Here is a 22838-nt window from a genome sequence, read left to right as displayed (position 1 = left end):
AACTTCAAAGACTGGAGATAGAGGGGCATTCGGCTGCAGCTCAGCGAGGGGAGGCCCTTCTGTCAGCTTAGCTGAAGCTTGGCTCACAGTGAGGATCACAGCTACTGCGAGCTCTCCTTTATTCTGTGTTCTGCACCTCATAGGCTGCTATTGTGCTGGGGCTCCTGTGTCGGTAGTATGGGCCCCAGTCGGCATGCTCCCGAATGGTTCTCTGTTCATCGCTGTCGGGGATGCCATAGCTGATGAGCGTCTCGTTTGAGGCCCGGGTGATGATGATCTGTGGGATGACACTTCTCTTCTTGCTTGACCTTTGCTTTGTGTCAGGTTTGTCTAGAGGGGAGAAAACATCCATCCGTTTAGTGGGTGTGTGGAAACCTCTTCCACAAGCCAGTGTTAGCTCACAGTAAAGGGATCAGATTCACGGCCAGCACGAAAAACAAAACAAGCAAGCAAACAAAAAACTGTGCCTGACTCAGCCTCGCCGCTCAGAGGGTCAGGCTATGAGCACTGGATATACTTTTGTGAGGAAGAGGCAGAGACGACTCTGCATTTCATGAACTGCAGGACGGCTTCAGGCGGACAGGTGCAGGACACTGCATCCTTTTGAGTCTTTACTACAGACAAGCTAGGATCCCACCAGTCCTGAAGCCTCTCGGCTCTTCAACTTAACAGTTACTTCTCACACTGGTCCTTTCCCAAACTCGGGGGCCAACTATACATCTTCAGGAATAAATGAGGAGAGAATTTCTTAAAAGATACTTATTTATCTTATGAATCAGGAATGCTCTATCTTGTGTACACATGCATGTGAGAAGGGGGCATCAGATCCCATTGCAGATGGTTGTGAGCCACTGTGGTTGCTGGGAATTGAACTCAGGGCCTCTGGAAGAGCAGCCAGTGCTCAATCTCTGGGCCATCTCAGAGAATTTAAAAGTCACAGGAAGAGTTGAAGTGTCTGCCTGAGTCGCAGCCGAGCGGCTGCCTGTTGTCTGGTACTGCACACACAGCAGGCTGGTTTCAATGCAGATGCTGGTCAGAGTTTCCTGACCTCCTAATCACCCCCTGAGCCAGCCAACCGCCCTCTCCCCATCACGCTAGAAGAAAGTGAGTCTGCCTCTGAAATTAGGTGGTTTTTTTTTTTTTCAAAATTGTGAATGTGTGTGTAGGGATTCACATAAGTGAAAAACCAGCTGTGGGAGTCGGCTCTCTCACGACCTGGGGACTGGAGACCTAACTCTCCCCTCCCACTATGTGGGTGGGGACTGGAGACCTAACTCTCCCCTCCCACTGTGTGGGTGGGGACTGGAGGCCTAACTCTCCCCTCCTGCCGCATGGGAACTGGAGACCTAGTTTAGCCCCTGAGGCTTGGAAGCAAGTGTCTTTTCTCTCTGAGCCAAACACCCAGTGATAACCTTTGCTGAGTGAACCTATGTGCCAGGTGTCTTGAGCCCTAGAATAATAGGAAATGCTGGGCATGGTGGCAAAAGCTTCTAAGTCCATCACTCAGGAGACAGGAGACAGTGGATCTCTATGAGTCTGAGACAACCTGGTCTACATTGTTAGGTCCAGGCTGACCAAGACTACACAGTGAGGCACTACCTCAAGACAACACATAAAAACAAAACAAAACAGAAAACCTAGGAGATAAAAGCACACAACTTCTCACAAGGGTTCCCAGGACTGTTTGTTTTACAGAAACAGCCACAGCGTGGTTAAGCCACCTAAAGGAAGTTTTGGGTAGCAGGGAAAGGCTGGTATCCAGGCCCTGTGGCAGAGTTTCTCTACCTTTGATGCTTCGTTAGATCTTCATGTTACTTAATGTGCTGAGATAGTTTCTCATATACCCCAGCTGACCTTAAACTCAGTGTACAGCCGAGGATGGCCTTGAACCTGTGATCATCTGTCTTCTCTATCTTCTGGAGCTGGGGTTACAGGAAGGTGACTGCATGGCTTATGTGGTACTGAGCATCCAACCCAGAGTGTCTTGTATGTCAGACAACCATTGTACCAACTAAGCAAATTCATCTTAACCCCTGCCAAATTACCCGTGGCCTCCACCAGGCAGCAGTGCCCTTCCTGGTTCTTTTTAATCATTCAGCCCAGAACTGCATTTCATCATACTTAGCACCATCAATCTCAGATTGTCAGGTCTGCTATTCCCATCAACCATAAAGGGTGCGTAGCGAAACGTGTTAAGACAATTTAGAAGTTTATGAGTCCTTGTAATGAAAAAGGGGGCTGGAGAGTTGGCTAAGAGGTTAAGAGCACTGGCTGCTCTTTCAGAGGTCCTGAATTCAATTCCCAGCAACCACATGGTGGCTCACAACCATCTGTAATGGGATCTGATGCCCTCTTCTGTCTTGCAGGTGTTCATGCAGACAGAGCACTCATACACATAAAGTACACAAATAAATAAATATTCTTTTTTTTTTTTTGGTTCTTTTTTTTTCGGAGCTGGGGACCGAACCCAGGGCCTTGCGCTTCCTAGGTAAGCGCTCTATCACTGAGCTAAATCCCCAGCCCCTATAAATATTCTTTTAAAAAAATAAATAAAAATGACGACCAGGCATGCTGGCACCCTCCTGTAACCCCAGCACTTGGGAAGCAGAGGCAGGTGATTATCTGTCAGTTCGAATAGAAGCCTGCCTGGTTTATATCGTGAGTTACAGGACAGGAGGGGATAGGTACAGAGATCCTGCCTCAAAAAGACAAAAACAAATAAAACAAAAACCAAAACCCCTACTAATTAAAAAAAGATATATGTTCAGCCAAAGGTTGTGGTGCACACCTTTTCCAAGGAAACCTGAGGAAGCAAAGGCGGGCAGATCTCTGTCAGCTCAAGGCCATCTTGGTGCACACGGAGAGTTCCAGGCCAGCCAGGGTATATAGTGAGATCCTGTCTCAAAATACTGACTGGTGCCAAGGCATACCGAGCACACGTGAGGTCCTCAACTCCCACCACACAAACTCAGATAAACAAACAGCTGGGGCTGGAGAGATGGCTCAGTGGTTAGAGCACTGACTGCTCTTCCAGAGGTCATGAGTTCAATTCCCAGCAACCACATGGTGGCTCACGACCATCTGTAAAGAGATCCGATGCCCTCTTCTGGTGTATCTGAAGACAGCTACAGTGTACTTATATATAATAAGTGAATAAATCTTTAAAAAAAAAAAACAGCTGGGGGTAGCCTCTGCCTTTAATCCCAGCCCCTGGGAGGAAGGAAAGAGGGTCTCAGTTCCAAAACACCCTTGTCTACACAGAGTTTCAGGCCAGCCAGAGAAACATAGTAAGGCCCTGTATCAACCAACCAACCAATCAGATTGGACATGGAGAGTCCAGCAGGTTGAATTGGAGCCTTCCCCTATTAAACTGTTTGTGGTACTGGATGGTCAGAGACTCACAGCTGGACAACATGCAGAGAGTGAGAGACCGGAACTCTCCAGTACTAGACAGGACATCTCTGTCAAATCCCTCCCCTCAAGGCTCAGAAATGTTGATCCTATGCCTAGCTGCAGTTCCCGTCCTCAGTGTGGTCCACTCCATCGGATGTACATAGATTATTTTTCTTTTTTTGGTTCTTTTTTTCGGAGCTGGGGACCGAACCCAGGGCCTTGCGCTTCCTAGGTAAGCGCTCTACCACTGAGCTAAATCCCCAGCCCCCGATTATTTCTAATTTTTATATATTTCTGTGGCAATTGTTTTTCTCGCCTCTCATGCGTGTGTGTGTGTGCATACATGCGTGTTACTTTTTTCTCATTTGCTCTCACAAATGCCTGACACAATTTAGGGAGGGTTTATTCTGTCTCTCGGTTAAGAGGAAGCAGTCCATCATATCCGGAAGGGTCTGGCCACCAGAGCATGAGGCCGTCGTGCACGCAGTACCAGCACTCATATGTACAATGAGTCCTATGTAGTTAACCCTCTCTAGGCACTTCCTCACATCCGGGCACAGAGTTTAGTCTCCTAGGTGGTTCCGTTCCTTTCGGGTGGACAGTATGAACCACCACAGCTTTGCTGGACAGAAGCAGAACCCCAGGAAAAACAGTTTTCAAGTTGTGGTAAACAGCGAATTAGCTGGAAGAAGGGGACTTGGTGGCACACATGCCTATAACCTCCCTCTCGGCCAGCCCGACGTGCCTGAGAGACCCGTCCTCTATGCTGGACTGCATGCAGAGACTACATACAGGCTACTACGCTTACAGTCTTGGATTCAGTCTCCAGCAAATATCAGCTTATGTTTCTGCCAGAAGACCATACAGAGAGCCATGTGTGGTAGCTAAGGGAGCTGGACACGAACATCTTTCCTTTTTCTGTGGGGTTTTGTTTCACCAGGCAGAGTTTCTCTGCCTCCCAAGTGCTGGGGTTAAAATTGTCCAACTTAATATAAGAAATTTGAGGCTAGCCTGGGATACACCAGACTTTGATACCTTTCAGAAAACAAGAGTATACACTAAGAAAATCACTCTCTGTTGTTAACTTACAAAACACTCTATCCATTTTAGTTTAATGCTTTTGTGGTTTGTTCTGTGGCATTTTTCTTCCTTGAGATGGCTTCATGTAGCTGAGGCTGGCCTGGAGCCCATAATTTTCCTGCCTTAGCCCCTCCAGAGCTGGGATTATGGGTAAGAGTTTCCATGCTTGGCTCTTTCAAATTTCAGTTTCTTTTTAAAAAAAATTTTTTAATGTTATGTACATGCATGTTTTGTTTGCATGTATGTGTTACCTTGTACCTGTGGAGATCAGAAGAGGGCATCAGACCCACAAGAACTAGGGTTACAGATGTTTGTAAGCCATCATGTGGGTGATGAGATTCAAACTTAGTTCATCTGTCTGGTAGCACAGAGCAGCCAGAGAGTGCTCTTAACCACCCAGCCATCTCTCCAGCCCTTACTTTCCTTTTTAAAAGATGTTGGTGTGTGTGTGTGTGTGTGTGTGTGTGTGTGTGTGTGTGTGTGTGTGTGTGTGTGTTTTCTCTGAATGCAGGTATGTCTGTGCCAAGGTACATCAGTTCTCTCATGCCACATGGTGGGCTCTGGGAATCAAATCCAGGCCTTTACCCCTTGAGCCATCTTGCTAGCCACTAATTTTCAGTTTCTCCATTCAAATGGTCGTAAATTTTTTTCTTTTTTTTTTCTTTTTCGGAGCTGGGGACTGAACCCAGGGCCTTGCACTTACTAGGCAAGCGCTCTACCACTGAGCTAAATCCCCAACCCCAGGTCGTAAATTTTTTTTACGTTGGTTTACAGGTTTGGAAATCAGAGGACAGCTTGTGACAGTCGGTCCTTTCTCCTACCATGTGGGTTACTGGAATTGAGTTCTCAGGCGTGGCAGTGACTGTGGCCTAACATGCTGAGTGCTCTTGTCAACTCTGGTTGCTCCATTTTAGAGCCCAACCCCTCGTGCTGACCCTTGAATGCAGTTCCTCATCAAATTATGTTTGCTCTTACTTCATAACTGTAATTTTGCTGTTATGAATCATGTTAATGACTGACATGCATAATATCTGAAAGGGTCACTTGACTTAACTGCTTTGGACACACGTGCTGTGTTTGGTGGGACACCATCTCAACACTCAGGAGGCAAAGGCAAGCAGATCCCTGAAATCCCACTGTGGAGGCAACCCTGTCCGACAGAGGGGAAGGGAGGGAGAAGCATATGCATCACTTTTCTCTGGTATTTCATTTTTTCTTTGTTTTGTTTTTTTATGTCAATGTTGAGACTTAAGGGCTTTGCATGTGCTAGCAAATATTCTACCACTGAGTTATATCCTAACCACTAGGGTGATCTACCTTATCTGTCCAGCTGTCCGTCCGTCCGTCCATCCATCCATCTATCGAGTTGTGGAGACAAGGTCTTAACTATGTAGTAGTCTGTCTAGAACTCAAGGTTCTCCTCTCAGCCTCCTGAATGCTGGGAATACAGACAAAATAACTCAGGGTTCTTCATACACAATTCCTGCACTATTTATTTAATTTTCGAGACGGGGGTCTTGCTGTGTGGCCTAGAACCTGTTTCCGTCCTCCTGTCTGGTACCTGCGTGTCCTCACTGTGCCTCCCTGGTGCTGGGCATTCATCTCAGAGCCCCATGAAGGCTGGGCACACACCTTACTTTTGAGCCACAGTACCACCCTAAACTACTTTGTTACTGCATAATAAGTTACTCCCAAGTCAGCGGCTCTTATCAGTATCCATACTCATGTTCTCTCCGTCTTGGTGCCCCAGGAGCTCAGGCCGACCTTGGCTAGGCTTCTACTCGGGGCCTGAGGCTACCTTCTCATGTGCAGGCTGAAGATCAGGGTTTCTTTGTTGCTCAAGTACTGAAGTCCCTTTTCCCTGATGGCTATGCTCAGGGGTTGTCGGGGCTTCCAGAGGCCTGTAACCTCTCTGCCTGTGACTTTTTTTGGGGGAGGAGTGTTTTGAAATAGGTTTCTGCTCTGTAGCTCTATCTGGCTTAGAACTCAGATCTTCCTGCTTTAGCACCAAGAATGCTGGAATTACAGGTGGGCACCACCACACCCCGCTTGCCTGTAGCTTTAGAAGCATTCTAAATTGTATTGTTTGCACCTGTGACGGGGGCCACACAGCAGTGCTGCAGGTATGGAGGACAGAGGACTTTTTTTTTTTTTTTTTTGGTTCTTTTTTTTCGGAGCTGGGGACCGAACCCAGGGCCTTGCGCTTCCTAGGTTCTACCGCTGAGCTAAATCCCCAACCCCGACAGAGGACTTTTTGTTATTTTCTTTCTTCCCCTGTGTGGGGTAGTCTGGCTTGGCACCAAGCACCTCTACCCATCCTCCCACCTCTGCCTCTGACTTTAAAGGCTTCCGTGGTTAGGCTGGGTAGACCCAGATAATCTCTGTTCTGCTTAGGTTAATGTTGACTGAAACCTAGTCACAGCAACGACCCCTCTTCCTTTGAGGTAGTCCTACCCTACTCAAGGAGAGATCACACGGCTGCTCAACAGAGGATAGGAATTGGGAGATTGTACCACATTATCAAACCACCTTCAAGAAGGATAGGTGCTTCTACTGGCGGCAGAGACAGAGATGGGGGGCGGGGGATACTTCTACAATGTCTCAGAAGACCCGATCATGTCTGATCTGATAGTATTTGAGAGGATTCTCTGGCCTCTCAGATATGTTGTTTTTACTGTTTTTTTTTTTTTTGAGATAATTCCATTATGTGGCCTGGGCTGGTGTGAAGCTTGAGATCTGTCTGTGTCAGCATGGAGAGCGCTGGAATTAGAGGCTTGAGCCACGGAGCCTGACTGTCAGTGACTTTTCACTGTTTTGAGTTTTATAGTGGTTGTAGTTTTTGGATAGTTTTTTTTTGTAGTATGTGTGTGCATTTTGTTTTGTTTGAGACAGTGTCTCTATAGTCACAGCTGGCCTGGAACTCAAGAGATTCCTCCTGCCTTTGTCCCATAACTGCCCCCATAAAGTGTGATCACAGCCTTCAACGACTCCTAGTCGATCCCTTTCTCTCATTCAAGGCTTAGAAAGGTGCTCCTCTCTGAGAAATAAAATTCAATTAGCTGAACTGGTGGTTTTCCCTCTTCTGCCTCCCGAGTCCTGGGATTACAGGTGTGCAGCACCAGGGATGGTTCCAACGGGAATGGAACCCAAGGCCCTGTGCTACAAACTCAACCTCCCTTTTTGTTTTCTGACACAAGTTTTCCCTACGTAGCTCTGGCTGGCCTGGAACTCCCTATTTACACCAGGCTAGCCTCAAGCTCATCAATGATCCACCTGCCTCTTGCCTCCTGAGTCCTGGGATTAAAGGTATACTATCAAGCCATACCCAACCCCCACTTAAATTTCTTGTTTAATTTTATGTGTGGTTATTTTGCCCGGGTGCATGTCTGCGGAAGCCAGAAAGGATATGGGATCCCCTGGAACTGGAATTATAAATACAAGAGGCTATGAATTCAGGACTTCTTGAAGAGTGGTCTGTGCTTTTAACCACTGAGGCCTCTCCCAGCTTACCCCTAAACACTTCTTATATTCACTCTTACTCTTGTGGAAATACCATGTATGGCCAAGAGGCTACATGCATACCTCCTTTAAAGTATCAATTCTCCGAACAGAACTTATATGACCCTGCCCTTTTCTGCTGGTGTTTTGTATCAGCGTTACTGTACACTTACCACAGGCAGGCACACACACTATAATTGGACTAGAATAATTAAAACTATAATGTTTTACAACTTTAAATTTTATTTTTTAAAATACTCATAAATTCAGACAGTTGCAAAACTGCAAGAGGCCCCTTGCGCCCCTCACGGTTCCCCAATGGTGGCATCTTACATTGGGACAGTGTCAATCCAGGGAACTGACATTGCCCAGTGAGTGCACAGGCACTGCCCATCTATGCACAGGGAGCAAGCACTTCCAGCTGCATAGCACACTGGCCTCTTCCACCAGAGACCCCTTCCTGATGCCCGCTTTGGTCACACCCATTCTCCCTGTTCCTTTAACCCTAATACCTGGCAATCAGTCTGTCCTCCACCTCCCTGATTCTGTCATCTGGAGAAGGATCCTAGGGAGTCACACAGAAGGTGAGACGTTGGGGGTCGCTACTCTTTACTCAGAGTATTTAGCTTTTGCTTTTTGCTGGTGCTGGAGGTAGAACCCAGGGCCTTCAGCATGCTAGGCATCTGCTCTGCCACTGAGCTACGGCACGGTCCACAATCAATTTTCCATATTATCATCTAATATCCAAACTGACTGTGGAGATGGCCCAGCTCAGGTCTTCATTCTCTGGTTCATTTATAAAAATCCCCTCCTTTTCTTTTCTTTTTTTTTTTAAAGATTTATTTATTATTTATATGAATACACACCAGAAGAGGGCATCAGATCTCATTACGGATGGTTGTGAGCCACCATGTGGTTGCTGGGAATTGAACTCTCGACCACTGGAAGAACAGTCAGTGCTCTTAACCGCTGAGCCATCTCTCCAGCCCCTCCCCTCCTTTTCTTTTTTTTTTTTTTTTTTTTGCTTCTTTTTTTCGGAGCTGGGGACCGAACCCAGGGCCTTGCGCTTCCTAGGTAAGCGCTCTACCATTGAGCTAAATCCCCAGCCCCCCTCCTTTTCTTAAAGTATATGTATGTATCCGATTATGAATTTGTGCATGAATGCAGTGCCCACAGAAGCCACACACAAGATGGTATCTGGTTTCTTGGAACTGCAAATTAAAGGTGGTATTGAGCCACCTAATATGGGTACTCAGGACTGAACACAGGTCTCCTGGAAGAGCAGTGTGAGCTTTAACCACTGAGCCATCTGTCCAACTCCTTTTATGTGTTTTATGTGCTGAAGAAATTGAGTCATGTGGTGGCATAGAACTCTCAACATTGTAGAATAGGCTGGTTGTAAATCTGTGGTGTCCTAATCTCTCTGTATATATCTGTGGGATTTTCAATGTAAAAATTCCTTAAGCATATAGATACAGATGTATAAAATAACATACCCCATCTACATCTACAAGCTGCCATGATACCTTTTTGAAAAAAACAAAACAAAACAGGGTTTTAATCTGTACCTCAAGCTTCTTGAATTGCATGACCCTTCTGAGTTCGGGGATTATAGGGGTTCTCTGGACGTGATAGGTAAATTTCCTCTCCACGCCACTCTTCTTTACCCCTTGATCTGAATATTAATGATGTGTAACATCTAGCTCCAATCCTTGCAGCTTAAAACAACTCGTTTTTCATTGCTGTGGGTCAGGAGCTCAGGACAGGATTGCTATGGTCTCCACCTGAGGCCCTTTGGTAGGCGCAGCTGGATTACTTCTAGGCTGTCCTCTGAAGACTCATATAGGCTGATAGCAACAGGCTGGGAAGCCTCTAAGGCCAGAGCCTGCAATCACCCAATGGTCGATCAATGGTCCAGCCCAGGGTGCCCAACTATGGTACAACCCAGAGCCTCAGAGCCTCAGAGGTGGGCAACCATGGGTCAGTTTGTGTTTTGCATGGGCGTGCTTGCGTGCGTATGTATCATGTGCATATCTGGGGTCCACAGAGGTCAGAAGAAAGCACTGGTTCCCCTGGAACTAGAGTTACAAACGGTTGTGAACCACCAAATGCATGTTGGGAACTGAACCCATGCCCTCTTTAAGAGTAGCAAGTGTTCTTAACTGCTGAGTCAACTCTCCAGGGTATCATGTGGCCCAGGCTGGATTTGAACAGGCCATGTAATGACAGCTCCCCCTGAACTCATACTCCTCCTGTCTCAAGTGTGAAGAGTCCAGGCATGTGCTACCACGCCTGATTTACGCGGTGCTGGTGAAGGAGCCCACACCTTTGTGCTTCTTGTATGGGAGACACTCTTCCCAGGGCTTTGAAAACACAGAGTCTCATAGTGTTGCCCAGGCTTGGCTCACATGATCCTCCTGCCTCAGGCTCCTGGGTAGCTGGCACTATAACTCCATCCCAACCTGTTCAGTTTTAGAGTCATTTCCAAAGGGACATGAGAGCTAATGGCTGTAACCCCAGTACTTAGGGAGCTGCAGCCAAAGGACCGTAAGTCTTCCAAGGCTTTCGTACAAAGGGTATGGACATTAACACCTGGCTTCCCTCTGAGGCTCCCTCCAGGGTCCCGTGTGTCAGTGGCTTTGCTCTGGGACTGCTGTGCCTCTCTGCCATCCTTTCTTGGCATGGTCTCCCTTGGTTTTCTCTTCATGTTCTGCTTTCCTCCTGATGTGACGCTGTGTGACAGGTGTCACAGGTGGCCTTCGAATGGGCGCGTCCTTGCTGGCAAAGGCCTTGTCTACCCTCATACCTTATGGCTCCTCCGGCACTTCGTAAACTTGCAGAGCTGAACCCACCTTAGAGAGGCTGGGCAGATGAAGCCTACCTCAGAAAGATTCCCTTGCCAATAGCAAGCAAGGCCCCAAGTCTCTTAAGAGCCAGCATGGCCTTGCGTGCCTGCGATGCTACAGCCTTCCAGATCCCGTGGCACTGTGAGGAAGGCATTCCAGAGGTTGACGGTGGCACAGTGGAGCACAGTCCTTGATGCAGGTGCCATGCTGTGCAGTAGCCACGGTGGTCACCATCTCTGACCCTTCTTTGGTGAGACATCAAACCACAAGGTGACAAAATCTTGGGTTGGCTTTTCTGGAATCAGCTCAAAGCACCCCGAGGGACAAGTATCACATAACACCCCTCCCTAGGTCTGCAGCCTCTGAGGTAGCCCTCTAGCCTCCAGTGAGGGGCTCCTAAGCGGCAAGGTCAGACCTCTTCCCCAATCCAGCAGTGGATTTCAAACTGCCTCCTGCTGTGCAGGGTCCACCTCCGATCCTTCTGCTGCGTCTCTGGATTCCACCAGATTACAGCAGTGAGCTTGGGGCAGGTCCTAGGGTTCTGCTTTTCATACAGGCCTCCATTGTGGAAGCAAGAAAGACAAAGCAGACAGTTCCTGACACCTTCCTTGTTTTAAACTTGGAACAGTTCTATTTTCGACAATGGGGAGACACAGTGTCAGAAGGCCCTGTAAGTAGGTTTCCTTCTGTTTTTTCCATCTCTTCACCAATTCCACACCAAGGGCACGGCCATACCAAGCTACTGTAAAATGAAGAAATATGCCAAACGTCTGCCTCAAGGAAAAGTGAAATCGGCAGCAACTTCTGGTGTCTGCCAAATGCGAGATGTGAAAGGAAGTATTTCTGTCCCATTCATGTTCTTTCTACCTGAGAAGCTCTCCCAACTTTGTGCCCAGGCCGAGGGAGACCAAGCCCTCCGCTCAGGAGTCACCCGAGGTTCTGCTCCAAGCTGTAACATGTTGTTGGGATCACTGTGGGACCAGAGAGCACCCTACTATTACCCTCTTTAGGGGACACTGTATGTATCACTCAAGTTTCTTCTTACATTTTTGTTTCCTTCTGAAACAGGGTCTCCATATACACAAGATGCCCTCGAAACCCGGGTTATAGCCTAGACTGGCATCAAGGGCAATAGCTCGCCTGTGCTCTCGCTCACCTTACTGCACCAAGACTATGCATAGTCACCTCCTGATTCATTCTTACACATGGGACCCAACCCTGATGTCTCTCCGCGTCTGGTCTCCTTGGGTCTCCTACCTTCAGAGGAAGACGAAGGCCTTGAGTGCTTGGATGTCTTTGACCCGAACATCATGCTTTCGGCAGGCTGAGACTCCTTGTCAGACTGCTTGGTCTCCTTCTCCATTACTTTCTCCTTAGCCTTTGTAACTAAAGTGGTAGTGATCTTCTTTTCCTCCTCAACTGAAACATACGGATAACCCGTTAGACCTACAGCCCGAGGACGCAGAGGACCGGCCTCGTCGCCAGGCGGCGCCCTTTACCTTTCTTCTCTCCGGGTTTGCTTTTCGACTGGCCCATAGGTGACCCCGCCGCCCCAGTAGGGCGGCCTCGGGGCCCAGTAACCCGACCGTCTCACAAAACCCACACTCCGCTCCGGGAGCTCATTACCATGGCAACCGCGTGCCGCGCGAGAAGCGCCCAGGCCCCGCCCAAGGCCCGGGGCCGTCTTCTCGCGAGAGCAGGCCGCGCGACCGGAAACAGTAACAACCCCGGAAGTCCTCACGGCTACAGCTAGTCCGGAAGGTCTCCGTACCCTGCGCCGCCCTGAGGGGTGTGCTGTCCGACTGGCCATGGACGGTAAGGGGCTGTCATCCACTTCGGGTTCGGAGCGGGATTCTGTGGACATCGCGCCTCAGCCCCACAACCCAACCGGACCCGCCCCGGGCTTCAGCCCTAGACTCTATCCCTGGGCCTGGAACCCACTAGTCTCGATCCTATATTCGGACCGGGATCCGCCCCCCTTGTCTCAGCTCGAGACCCCCTACTAGGACCTGCTCTCGGGCCTGCACCTCACATACCTATCAGAGCCGGACCCCGTACCTGAACCTTTACATCCTAACTGAAACCCTCTCCTGGGCCTCGATCCCACAACCCAACAGGAAGTAGCTCCCGATTCTTGACTCCAGACCCCAGCCAGCTCTTACCCCTGGGTCTTGTTCCTTACCCAGATCTCCCCAGGCCTGCACTCCACACGCGGGATCCAAACCCTGAATCTTGCCCACCAGGTCCTTCTAGCCAGCCTCCCTGTTTGTTTTGTTCCTGCTTTGGGGAACCCTGGAGTATGGACAGAAGGCACCAGAAAAGTAGCCAGAGAGATAGAAGTATTTCAGATACAAAGGAATTCAAGTACCAAGCAATAGGATATGGGTTCCCTCCTAGTAGCTCCTGGAGATAGGCGTTACATGTTACATGTTAACCTTAGATTAACAGGTTAGGAGGGAACCACCTATAGTAATATGAGTCACTTCTACCTGCTCCGAGCTCGAAACTCCCAAAGAACGCATAATAGATTTTATGGGCTAGTGTGATAGAGTTTTTGTTTGTATGAGACAGTCTCCCTATGTAGCCTTGGCTGGCCTGGAACTTACATCTATACCAAACTGTCCTTGAACTCAAGAGATCTGCCTGCTTCTGCCTCCCCACTGCTGGGACTAAAGGTCTGTGCCATCCCCTAGGGCGGTAACGGAGGTTTTGTTTTGTTTTGTTTTGTTTTAAACTGTTTCCTGAAATGTAGAAAGCTATAGTACTATGTCACTGCTAGGGAAGAAATACATAAGAATTCCATACATAAGAGTCCCTTGGGGAGAAGATGGAGCACCCCGGCATCCCAGCAATAAAGAACTTTGTTTAGTACCATAGTTCTCTCGGCTCTCATGACCGAACTTTTCATAAGCTCACTTTAGGGTTCCCCAGATTTTCAGAGTCTAGGCCTCTACAGTCTAGATGAAACTGCAGGCTAAAATGGGGGAGATTTGGCCAGTGTCCTAAAGCTAATGAGATGACTGGGCCACACCTGGGTGACACTGTTCCTCCAGTCACAGTGTCATGGTCAGCCTGCACTGAGTGGCAGGAGATGCACAGAGGTGATTTTAGCCCAGCAGGTCTCTGCCGGGCCTCATCTGCATCTGCAGACCCTAGTGGCATCTGCAGACCCTAGTGTCCCCAGTCTGGACTGCTAGGATAAGGTTTTTCAGGATTCAAGCGTGACAGCACTCTGCAGATTTAGAGCCAGAGCCAGTTACCCAGCGTGTCATGCCAGCCCTCAGGAGGTAGAGATACAAGGGTCAGGAGGTCCAAGTGTCCCCAGCCTTGGCCACTTAGTGAGTCTGAGTGGAAATCCTGTCTCAAAACATCAAAAATAAATTGAATTTGCCCATCCCAAGCTTGCGAATGAGTGGCTAATTGCGCTGTCCCTTCCTTGGCTTAGTACAGGTGTGCTGGAGCCTGATGTTGTGGCTTAGAAATGCCATCTGTTGGGGCTGGGGATTTAGCTCAGTGGTAGAGCGCTTACCTAGGAAGCACAAGGCCCTGGGTTCGGTCCCCAGCTCCGAAAAAAAAGAACCAAAAAAAAAAAAAAAAAAGAAATGCCATCTGTCGGGTTGGGGATTTAGCTCAGTGGTAGAGTGCTTGCCTAGCAAGCGCAAGGCCCTGGGTTCCGTCCCCAGCTCAAAAAAAAAAAAAAAAAAAAAAAAGAAAAAAAAAAGAAAAAGAAAAAAGAAATGCCATCTGTCACGGAGTAACCGCTTCGGTGACCTCAGGCTTGCCACCACACTAATTTTATCTGTTTGCCTTTGGGAATTAAGTTTGGTACTAAAGACAACGCCGTGTGTCTTGTAAAGTCGAATAAATTATAAGCCACCATCTCCACTCTGACCATGGGCAAGAGCTGCATACATTGCCCGGTCTGTCCTTAAAGTAGCCCTGTGAGATTGGCTGCTGCCGTCCCATGTTCCTAACAAACACGGTTAGTGAGGGTCCCTGTTGGTTTGGAGCCCTGTGTCTAACATGGCTCTGTCTCCTGACTGCACTGCTGAGCCTGACTGACTGGCGTGAGCCAGCCCCTAGCATCTGCAAGGATCCCGCTGAGTCAGCTGGCTTGCCAGATGGGCTGCTTGTTACGTTTCTTAAAGGTCTTGAAGCTGTGTCCTCTGTCTTTGCAGATACCCTGTTCCAGTTGAAGGTTTGTACAAAATCACCCTTCCCCAGACCTGTCCTGAGAACGAGACTCACAGCGCAGCGGTGCTTGGAACACAGACCCCAAAGTCACGGGAAAGTTACTGTAATAGAATGGCCGCCACACGGGGCTCAGATGGCTCACCAAACACAGGATCATTCTTTGGTTTTGACTGAGTAGAAGCAGATGAGTCAGACCTGTCCATGAGGACTGAGTGCATTTTCTTCAAGAAACACGAGTGCTTTGATAGCTTACCAAGCATTTAAACCACTGACTGAACTCTAAGGACTTGAAGGAGAGTTTTATGGCAGTGAAAGTGCTCCCTCCTGGGAAGTACCGCCTGCTAAGCCATGGCGTGCTTCTGCCCCCTCCCCCCAGTGCCTCACACGAGACAGTTAACTTTCTCTGGTCTCTTCCTCCCTGGCTCTGAGAGTGTGGGCAGGAGTGAGGTAGCAGCAGCTGAGCATGGCTCTGGTGTCACGTGGAGCCTACAGGTAGTGGCCTAAGGGAAGGCTGTGTGTGAGCCTTGCCTACTGGTGGCCAGGGTCTGGTCTCTAGCTCCTGAATCCTATTGCCAGAGGGGTCATGGGGATGCTGACCTCTCCTCTGTGGCAGAGTGAGGAGCTGTACTGCAGAATTGTTCACAGAGAGTTAGAGGGGTTCATGCCCCCGCTGGAGTGGCTTCAGAGGTTCTGTGTGTGCTCTCTGGGAGTTGGAAGTCCCTCATAAGCAGGGGCAGGATTGGTGAGAGTTGATTGTCTTGTCAGCCTTCCACTCTGGGGGAGGATATGGGTTAGGGGGTTGCTAGAGATGGGGGACATTTTAGGAAACCTGTTGCAGCCTCCCCTTGTACACAGGGCCTCAGAACTGGGGCTTTAGGGGATTCATCCCTGGGGCTGCTGCAGTTTCTAAGAGCCCACAATGTCTGACTGGACTTATATTTTGAGGCCTTGTGCCTTAGCACAGGGTTGGGCCAAGAACAGGCAGAGGCAGGAGGCACAAGGCTAAAGGGTGGACTCTACCTAAGCATCTCAGGGTGTTACGGTTTCTGCTCAGTTCACAGCAAAGCAGCTGGAGAAACTAGCCAAGAAGGCAGAGAAGGACTCCAAGGCTGAGCAGGCCAAAGTGAAGAAGGTGCGTGACTCCTCTGGTCTGGGCTCCTCTTTCCACAGCCCTGTATTTTATTTCATTTTGTTCCACTTGAGCACTGTAGTCGAGGTTGACTTGGAACTCACTGTGTAGCCCAGGCTAACCTCAAACTTGACGTATCCTGCTCCAGCTTGACTTTTGGTAAAGCTGCAGGGTGGAGCCACCACACCAGCCTGTTTCCCTCCGTGGTGCTCACTGTCTTCTTTTGGCACAAGACTCTTCCAACATTGTGACTTAATCCTCGCTGATTTCAGTGTCGATGTTTGCTTTTGTACTTGAGAAGCGAGCCCGAGGGAGGAGTAGCCATCCTCCTCTGCCCTCTCTGCCCATCCCCAGTGACGCAGAGCAGCACAAGGGCATGGCTCCCTTGGAACATCCTGAATTGGCAAGGCATGGCCTAGCTGTGCTTGCTCCAGTGCCATCGGCTGCTTTCTTTCCTTCAGGGCTGCAGCCTAGGGAATCACGATCAGGCTGAGGTGTTGATATTGGCACCGTAGAGTTGGGCAGAGGTGGGAACTCACGGAGGTTTTTGCAGGAAGGCATCTTAAAGATACACAGAGCAGAAGGTGACGGTGGGTGACTAGTCGCAGAGCAGATCCTCAGCCAAGGTCTTTAGTGTTGTTTCAAGGCCCATAGCTCCAAGGCTGTCGGTGATGGCGCACTGCCCAGGCCTCTCAGGTGAAGCCCTGCACTGTTCGTTCCCCTCTGTGGCTCCTGTGTTGCCTTTCTGCTGTACAGATGTGGCTCTGGAGGAAATGGCTGGTCTGGGCCACCCATCCTCCAGACTGGCATTGCAGTTTTACAAAGCTCACCCATTTCTGAGGATTATCCTAGGGAAACTGAAAGCCTCCTGTTGTCCCCATACCCTGGAGAAGTATGCAAGCTGCTCCCAAATGTTCCTCCATGAGCATTTCCCTGTGAAATCCTCCCGTAGGCCCTTCAGCAGAAAAATGTGGAGTGTGCCCGTGTGTATGCTGAAAACGCCATCCGCAAGAAGAATGAAGGCGTAAACTGGCTCCGGATGGCATCCCGTGTGGACGCAGTGGCCTCCAAGGTGCAGACAGCTGTGACCATGAAGGGGGTAAGTGCTAGACCTCGGTGCCATACGGCCAGCGTTTGTTGTAGGGTTTAGTGGCAGGAAACCTGTTGCAGCCTCCCCTTGCACACAGGGCCTCAGAACTGGGTGGGGCTTTAGGGGATTCATCCCTGGGGCTGCTGCAGTTTCTAAGAGCCCACAATGCAGTGGCAAAGTGGCAGTGGTGCATCTCTAGAGTAGAGGTTAGCTGGACGAGCAGAGCACCTGGGCAGCAGGCAGTCCTGGGACACAGGAAGGTTCAGGCAAGCCTGGATCTCCGTACCATTCCACAAGCAGCTGGAAGTTAAATGGAGCTCTTGGTTCCATAGCAGAACTTCCCTTCAAGATGGAGAGACCCATAGAATTCGTGTGTCTTCGGTTGTATTTCAGTAACTGAGCTGAGGCCCTGGGTTCTCATTGGAAAGTCCTGACAGCCAGTCTCTGGTCTGCAGTCCTCGGTCACTTGTTAACTGTTTCTGTCTCTAATGCTCTTGTACCCCAGGTGACCAAGAACATGGCTCAGGTGACCAAAGCTCTGGACAAGGCCCTGAGTGCCATGGACCTTCAGAAGGTGTCTGCAGTGATGGACAGGTTTGAGCAGCAGGTGCAGAACCTGGATGTGCACACATCGGTAGGTGGCCCCTGTGGTATGGTGGACAGTGTGTCAGGGTGGCTGGACTGAGCTGCACACCGGAGGGACTTGGAGAAAGAAGGGGATGATTCACCAGCCCTTTCTGGGGAGGCCCACATGGCAGGCAAGCACACAGAAGTTCAGTAAACTCTGTGAACTGGGTGGACTCAGAGGTAGGCCTCACAGATATGGGGCAGGAAGGCCCAGGGAGCCACGAAAGGTTTTCTGGAGAACCCTGTGAGAAGAGAGAACAGGAACCACAGTAGGAGTCCGGGAGATGGTTCAGCAGGTGATGTGCTTCCTGTCCAAGCCCGAGGGCACAAGTGAGCTCTTGGCACCTACATAAAATCGGGGTACGTGGCAGCCTTAGTGCTGGGCCAAAGGCAGAAGAACCTGAGGGCTTTGCCGACCTGGGTGACAGGTAAGCACTGGCTTCGGTGACAAAGCTTGTTGGTCACAGTATCCGAAGGACACTCATTCTTAGCCCTGGCCTTCACATGAGCACATGTGTGTGCCACACATGTCCACAGCAAACACAAAATGATCACAGTGGGCTTCATGGTGCCACGGAGGGGTCTGTGGCCATACTGCCCAGAATAAATGTCTCCTCAGGTGATGGAGGATTCTGTGAGCTCTGCCACTACACTGACCACACCTCAGGAGCAGGTCGACAGCCTCATCGTTCAGATTGCTGAGGAGAATGGCCTGGAGGTCCTTGACCAACTCAGCCAGCTTCCGGAGGGAGCCTCTGCCGTGGGCGAAAGCTCTGTGCGCAGCCAAGAGGACCAACTGTCTCGGAGGTAGGGTCCTGCCTGAGTGAGAGAGTGAGCAAGTGAGAGAGTGATTGAGTGAGTGAGAGAGTGAGCGAGCACACACCTTAGTGCTTGCTCTAGAGGACCAGCTGTCTTGTTTGGAGGTAGGGTCCTGCCTGAGTGAGTGAGCGAGTGAGTGAGAGAGTGAGCGAGCACACACCTTAGTGCTTGCTCTAGAGGACCAGCTGTCTTGTTTGGAGGTAGGGTCCTGCCTGAGTGAGTGAGCGAGTGAGTGAGTGAGCGAGCGAGCACACACCTTAGTGCTTGCTCTAGAGGACCAGCTGTCTCGGAGGTAGGGTCCTGCCTGAGTGAGCGCTGTAGCGCTTGCTTTAGTGTCCTGTCCTGACCCCACGGACTTGCTGGGCTGGAGTGCAACCTCGCAAAGACCCATCCCACTTGATGGACTGTTGGGAAGGAAGGGGAACCCCGTGTGTCGGGCTGCACAACTCCCCTTACCTCAGAGTGCTGCGGTTAACCCCTGTAGCCAGCAGCTCACCGTAGAAGGAAGACCTGTGCTCTTCCTAAGAGTGTCACAGTGCATGTCTGTTTCTGGCATCTTTTCACCATCACCCGAGTCTAGATAGGTCCTCACTTGTGAGCTCAGGTCTAGTGCTGCGCACGGCACGACAAGTGCCCTCTGCCCTCTGCCCTCTGCCCTCTGCCCTCTGCCCTTCTTACCAGCGTTTCTCTTGTTGGTTTCCAGGTTGGCTGCCCTGAGGAATTAGCACGTTGTTGGCAGGTGCTGCCTCCATCGCCCTGAGATGTCCTGGAGGCTTCCGCCCGGCTGCACTCCACTTCCTCCAACCCTTCATAGCTGCCTTGCCTTTCCCAACCTGTCAGGCTGGCGCCTTAGGACATCAGGCAGCGAGTCTCTGTCCTGGCATTGAATTTGCACAAGTGTGTGGTGACTTATGTGAGTGTAGGCCACAGCTGGAGGATGGCAAGCTCTCTTTTGTCCTTTGCCTATGTGGAGTTGACAGGGTTTGACCTGCAGATGTGTGTGGACTTCAGCCCAGTGCTTTGGGGCCTTCGGATTCCAGCGACCGCACACCTGCTATGTGCTGTGGCCAGCGAGGGTCAGAGCTATCCCTCCTTTGCCAGGCAACTCTTGGGAGCCTCTCCCCCTCCTCTGCAGACAGGAAATCCCATTGTGTGAGAGCCCTTAGTAGGTTCCTGTGAACTTTGTGTACCAAGGTGTCCAGTGCCACTGACACTGACCTGGGGCCTTTACAAATGGTAACTCTCCTCCATCTTCCCAGGGCTGCAGGCTTGGCGTCCACTGCCGGCTTGGGCTTTCGTCCCTCAGCTCTCTTTCCCAGCCCACAGGAACAGAACTGCCATCCAATTTCAAGTCCAGGTCCTTCCTAAGAGATTCTTAAACTGAATTCTGCAGCTGCCTCTGGAAGAACTCTGGCCCCTGGAGCTGAGCTTGTCTGCCTCATGCTGACCGGCCCTCTGCCGTCAGCCTCCCAGGCCTTTTTAGAGCGGCTCATTCCTGATTGTCTGGCTCTCCTGTCCTTTTAGACAAAGGCTGCTGCTTTCTGCCTTCTCCAAGGGAGAGTCACGGTGGCTAACAAAGGGAGCCTGAGTCAGTCACTCTGGCTGCTGGCAGCAAACGCTTACATCCTTCCGCAGTGAGGAAGCTGGCGGCAAGCAGGCAGTGCGGCTGACTGGGCAGCCTTGAGACTCTGTACAGGCTGCTGTTTTATTTTTCTGTCTCCTGAAGTTTACTCATGTTCTTAAAACTCCTGGTGATTTTGTTCTTTTGCCAAAGTAGTAAGCACAGTGGAGGGGTGTGTTCATCCCAGCCCTCTGTAGGCTGAGCAGTGCCGCTGCCCACAGGTTTGCACGCCTTGGAGACAACCTGTGTTTGGCTGCTTCTGTTCTGCACTTGCAGCCCCTGGGTACCCCATATTACACGTTGGTGTTAAAGGCAGGGGCTGGAATTGTTGGTCCTGGATGTGGGGACCAAGGTACAATCTAACCATGGGCCCCTGCAAGGCTTCCTGAAATCAACTTACAGGTTAGGTGTAGTTCCCTGGGTCCTAGAGGGTGCAGGATTTGTAGGGATGGGGAAGCTGGGCTGGGTTCATCAAAATGGGCATATCTGCCTTTAGAATGTTGTCGTAAGTAAATAAAGGGATTGGTGGAGAACGTCTACACTTTGTCTTGGTATCCTGAGTAGGGCTATGAACTAACTGCAGGCTGGATCCCATGTGGATGACCCAGTGCCTTACATCAGGATGATGTCAGAAATAGGGAGGAAGTTGTGTCCCTGGAGGCCTCATTTCTGGGGTGGCAGTGGAGGGAAGCATGGGTGAAAGGATTCTCACACTACACATAGGTGGAACCAGAGTCACGTTTATGATTTATTATAAAATTTAAAGTATCAAAGCAGAAATTCTCTCCAATATAAGATGCTGCTTTTTGGCTTCTGGGCCCTGCAGCCTACTCTTTGGTTTCAGAACTTCCTGCTTCCCCTGCACTGCAGGAGACAGGGTTTCTCTTGGCTTCTCTGCCTTGGCAACTGGGCATCCCTGATTCACTTGAGAGGGGAACAGTGCTTAGGCAATAGGCCTGGAGGGCGGGTGACTTCTTTGGCAAAGTGCTTACTGTACAGACAGGAAGACATGAGTTTGAATCCCGAGATCTCCTGTTAAAAAGCCAGGCCCGGAGTAACCCTGGTATTAGAGAGCCAGAGCCTGGCAGCTCCCTGGAGCCGCTTAACGTCTGAATCCCGGAGCTCCAGAGCTCAGTTGAGGCCTTAACACAAAAGGTGAGGTGTGGCTCAGGCTCAGAGCACTGGCTGCTCTTCAGAGGGCCAGAGTTCAAGTCCTGCCACCACACAGTGGCTCACAGCCATCTGTAACTGTAGTCCCATGGGATCTGATGCCCTCTCTGGTTTACATACAGGAAGAACACCTGCCTATGTACATTAAATATGTAGGTTAAAAAGCTCCAAAAAGTTGAGAAACACAGCTGTAACCCCTGAAGTATAAATGCATACACATCCACACCAAAGAGAAACTGACTGCTTCCAAGAAAGATGACTAGCTCACAGGATGTGTGGCCATACCCCTCTGATGGTATTAGGTCCATACGTCAGCACTGTAAGAACCAGCCTAACCTCCTTCCTTGGACCCTTTTTGTTGTTTTTGAGACAGGGTTTCTCTGTGTAGCCCTGGTTATCCTGAAATTCACTGTATGGTTTGAGACCAAGTTGGCCTCAAACTCACCTGAGATCCACCAGACACTCTCTCTCACGCTCTCCCCCTCTGCCCCGTGTCCCCGTGTTTATAATGTTCATGGTGGATGTGTAGTTCTGGAAGGTTCATTTTCTTTATGAGTGGCTCTCCCAACATACTTGATCTTTTGCGGGGAGGTCTGAAATAACCTAGCCTTCCAAGAGGGTCTGCCTCACTTAGGACCTTGCCACTTGCCTCAGATGCCTTCCAGTGGCCTCCCATACGGTCCCAGTAGCTGAGGGCTGCCTTATTCATCTGCGTTAGACAAATAGAGAGAAATCCAGATGATCTCCCTATACACCAAGATTAGAACCTGCATCCATGGGGTGCACTCTAGCTTCTCCCCGACCTATGTGAAGCCTTATGCAGAATCCCTGACCTCCGGTGCCCTGGCGAGGCCTGGATGTTTTAGAAGGAAACGTAGGATGTGAAGATGGTCAGTGGTGAAAGTTTGTCACTAATCCGGCTGCCCTGAATTGACACAGCCCCGATCGGAGGAAAGAAGCAGCTCTGTGTGTGATTGTGCCCACGCTTCTACACACACACACACACATGTACAGATGCATAGTTTTTGTTTGATTTCCGACAGGTTCTCTCTACATGGCCCTAGCTGTCTGACCTCAACTCACAGATCTCGGTCTGCCTCCCCCTCCTCAGTGCTGGGATTAAAGGTGTGAGTCACCGCAGCCAGCCCCACCATTATAAAATAAAAAGAGAAAGACGGTGACCCAAAGAAGGACTAGGGACACGGGAACAGAACTTCACCAGGCAGCATGGACTTGTCAGAACCAGATGAGATGTGTCACCTCAATGGGTGCTATTGTGTGATATTTCTGAGTTATCAGGAATCCAGGGTCATCCTTGGCTGCACAGCGAGCCACCCTCAGTTACAGGAGACCCTGACTCGGCAACAATAG

At 50.0% G+C, this 22838-nt stretch overlaps 2 protein-coding genes across 2 annotated transcripts; one reads left to right on the top strand and one right to left on the bottom strand.

The window, feature by feature from the left end:
- Positions 1-90: 90 nt before the first annotated feature.
- Spata33 (spermatogenesis associated 33) lies at positions 91-12473 on the bottom strand. The gene is made up of 3 exons (NM_001106195.1): positions 12317-12473; positions 12075-12236; positions 91-330 (listed from the first exon to the last, which is right to left on the bottom strand). The coding sequence occupies exons 1-3, from the start codon at positions 12351-12353 to the stop codon at positions 119-121; spliced, it is 411 nt and encodes a 136-aa protein (NP_001099665.1). The 5' UTR covers positions 12354-12473; the 3' UTR covers positions 91-118.
- An 80-nt stretch (positions 12474-12553) lies between these two features.
- Chmp1a (charged multivesicular body protein 1A) lies at positions 12554-20834 on the top strand. The gene is made up of 7 exons (NM_001083313.1): positions 12554-12632; positions 14996-15015; positions 16066-16143; positions 17093-17239; positions 17736-17864; positions 18477-18664; positions 19380-20834. Exons 1-7 carry the CDS (start codon positions 12626-12628, stop codon positions 19399-19401), a joined length of 591 nt encoding a protein of 196 aa, NP_001076782.1. The 5' UTR covers positions 12554-12625; the 3' UTR covers positions 19402-20834.
- Positions 20835-22838: the final 2004 nt, after the last annotated feature.

This window comes from Rattus norvegicus, chromosome 19 (genome assembly GCF_036323735.1).
Source record: "Rattus norvegicus strain BN/NHsdMcwi chromosome 19, GRCr8, whole genome shotgun sequence".
NCBI classification, from domain to species: domain Eukaryota; kingdom Metazoa; phylum Chordata; class Mammalia; order Rodentia; family Muridae; genus Rattus; species Rattus norvegicus.
The sequence above is the reverse complement of the archived record's forward strand: the minus strand, read 5'-3'. Positions and strand labels throughout refer to the sequence as shown.

Excerpts from the sequence above, each read along its gene's own strand:
- Spata33 (NM_001106195.1), bottom strand. The coding sequence starts at position 12,353 with ATGGGCCAGTCGAAAAGCAAACCCGGAGAGAAGAAAG. Across the intron at positions 12,237-12,316 it reads CAAACCCGGAGAGAAGAAAG|TTGAGGAGGAAAAGAAGATC; the intron begins GTAAAGGGCGCC and ends CGTATGTTTCAG. Across the intron at positions 331-12,074 it reads GCCTTCGTCTTCCTCTGAAG|ACAAACCTGACACAAAGCAA; the intron begins GTAGGAGACCCA and ends TCTCCCCTCTAG.
- Chmp1a (NM_001083313.1), top strand. Across the intron at positions 15,016-16,065 it reads ATACCCTGTTCCAGTTGAAG|TTCACAGCAAAGCAGCTGGA; the intron begins GTTTGTACAAAA and ends GTTTCTGCTCAG. Across the intron at positions 17,865-18,476 it reads ACCTGGATGTGCACACATCG|GTGATGGAGGATTCTGTGAG; the intron begins GTAGGTGGCCCC and ends ATGTCTCCTCAG.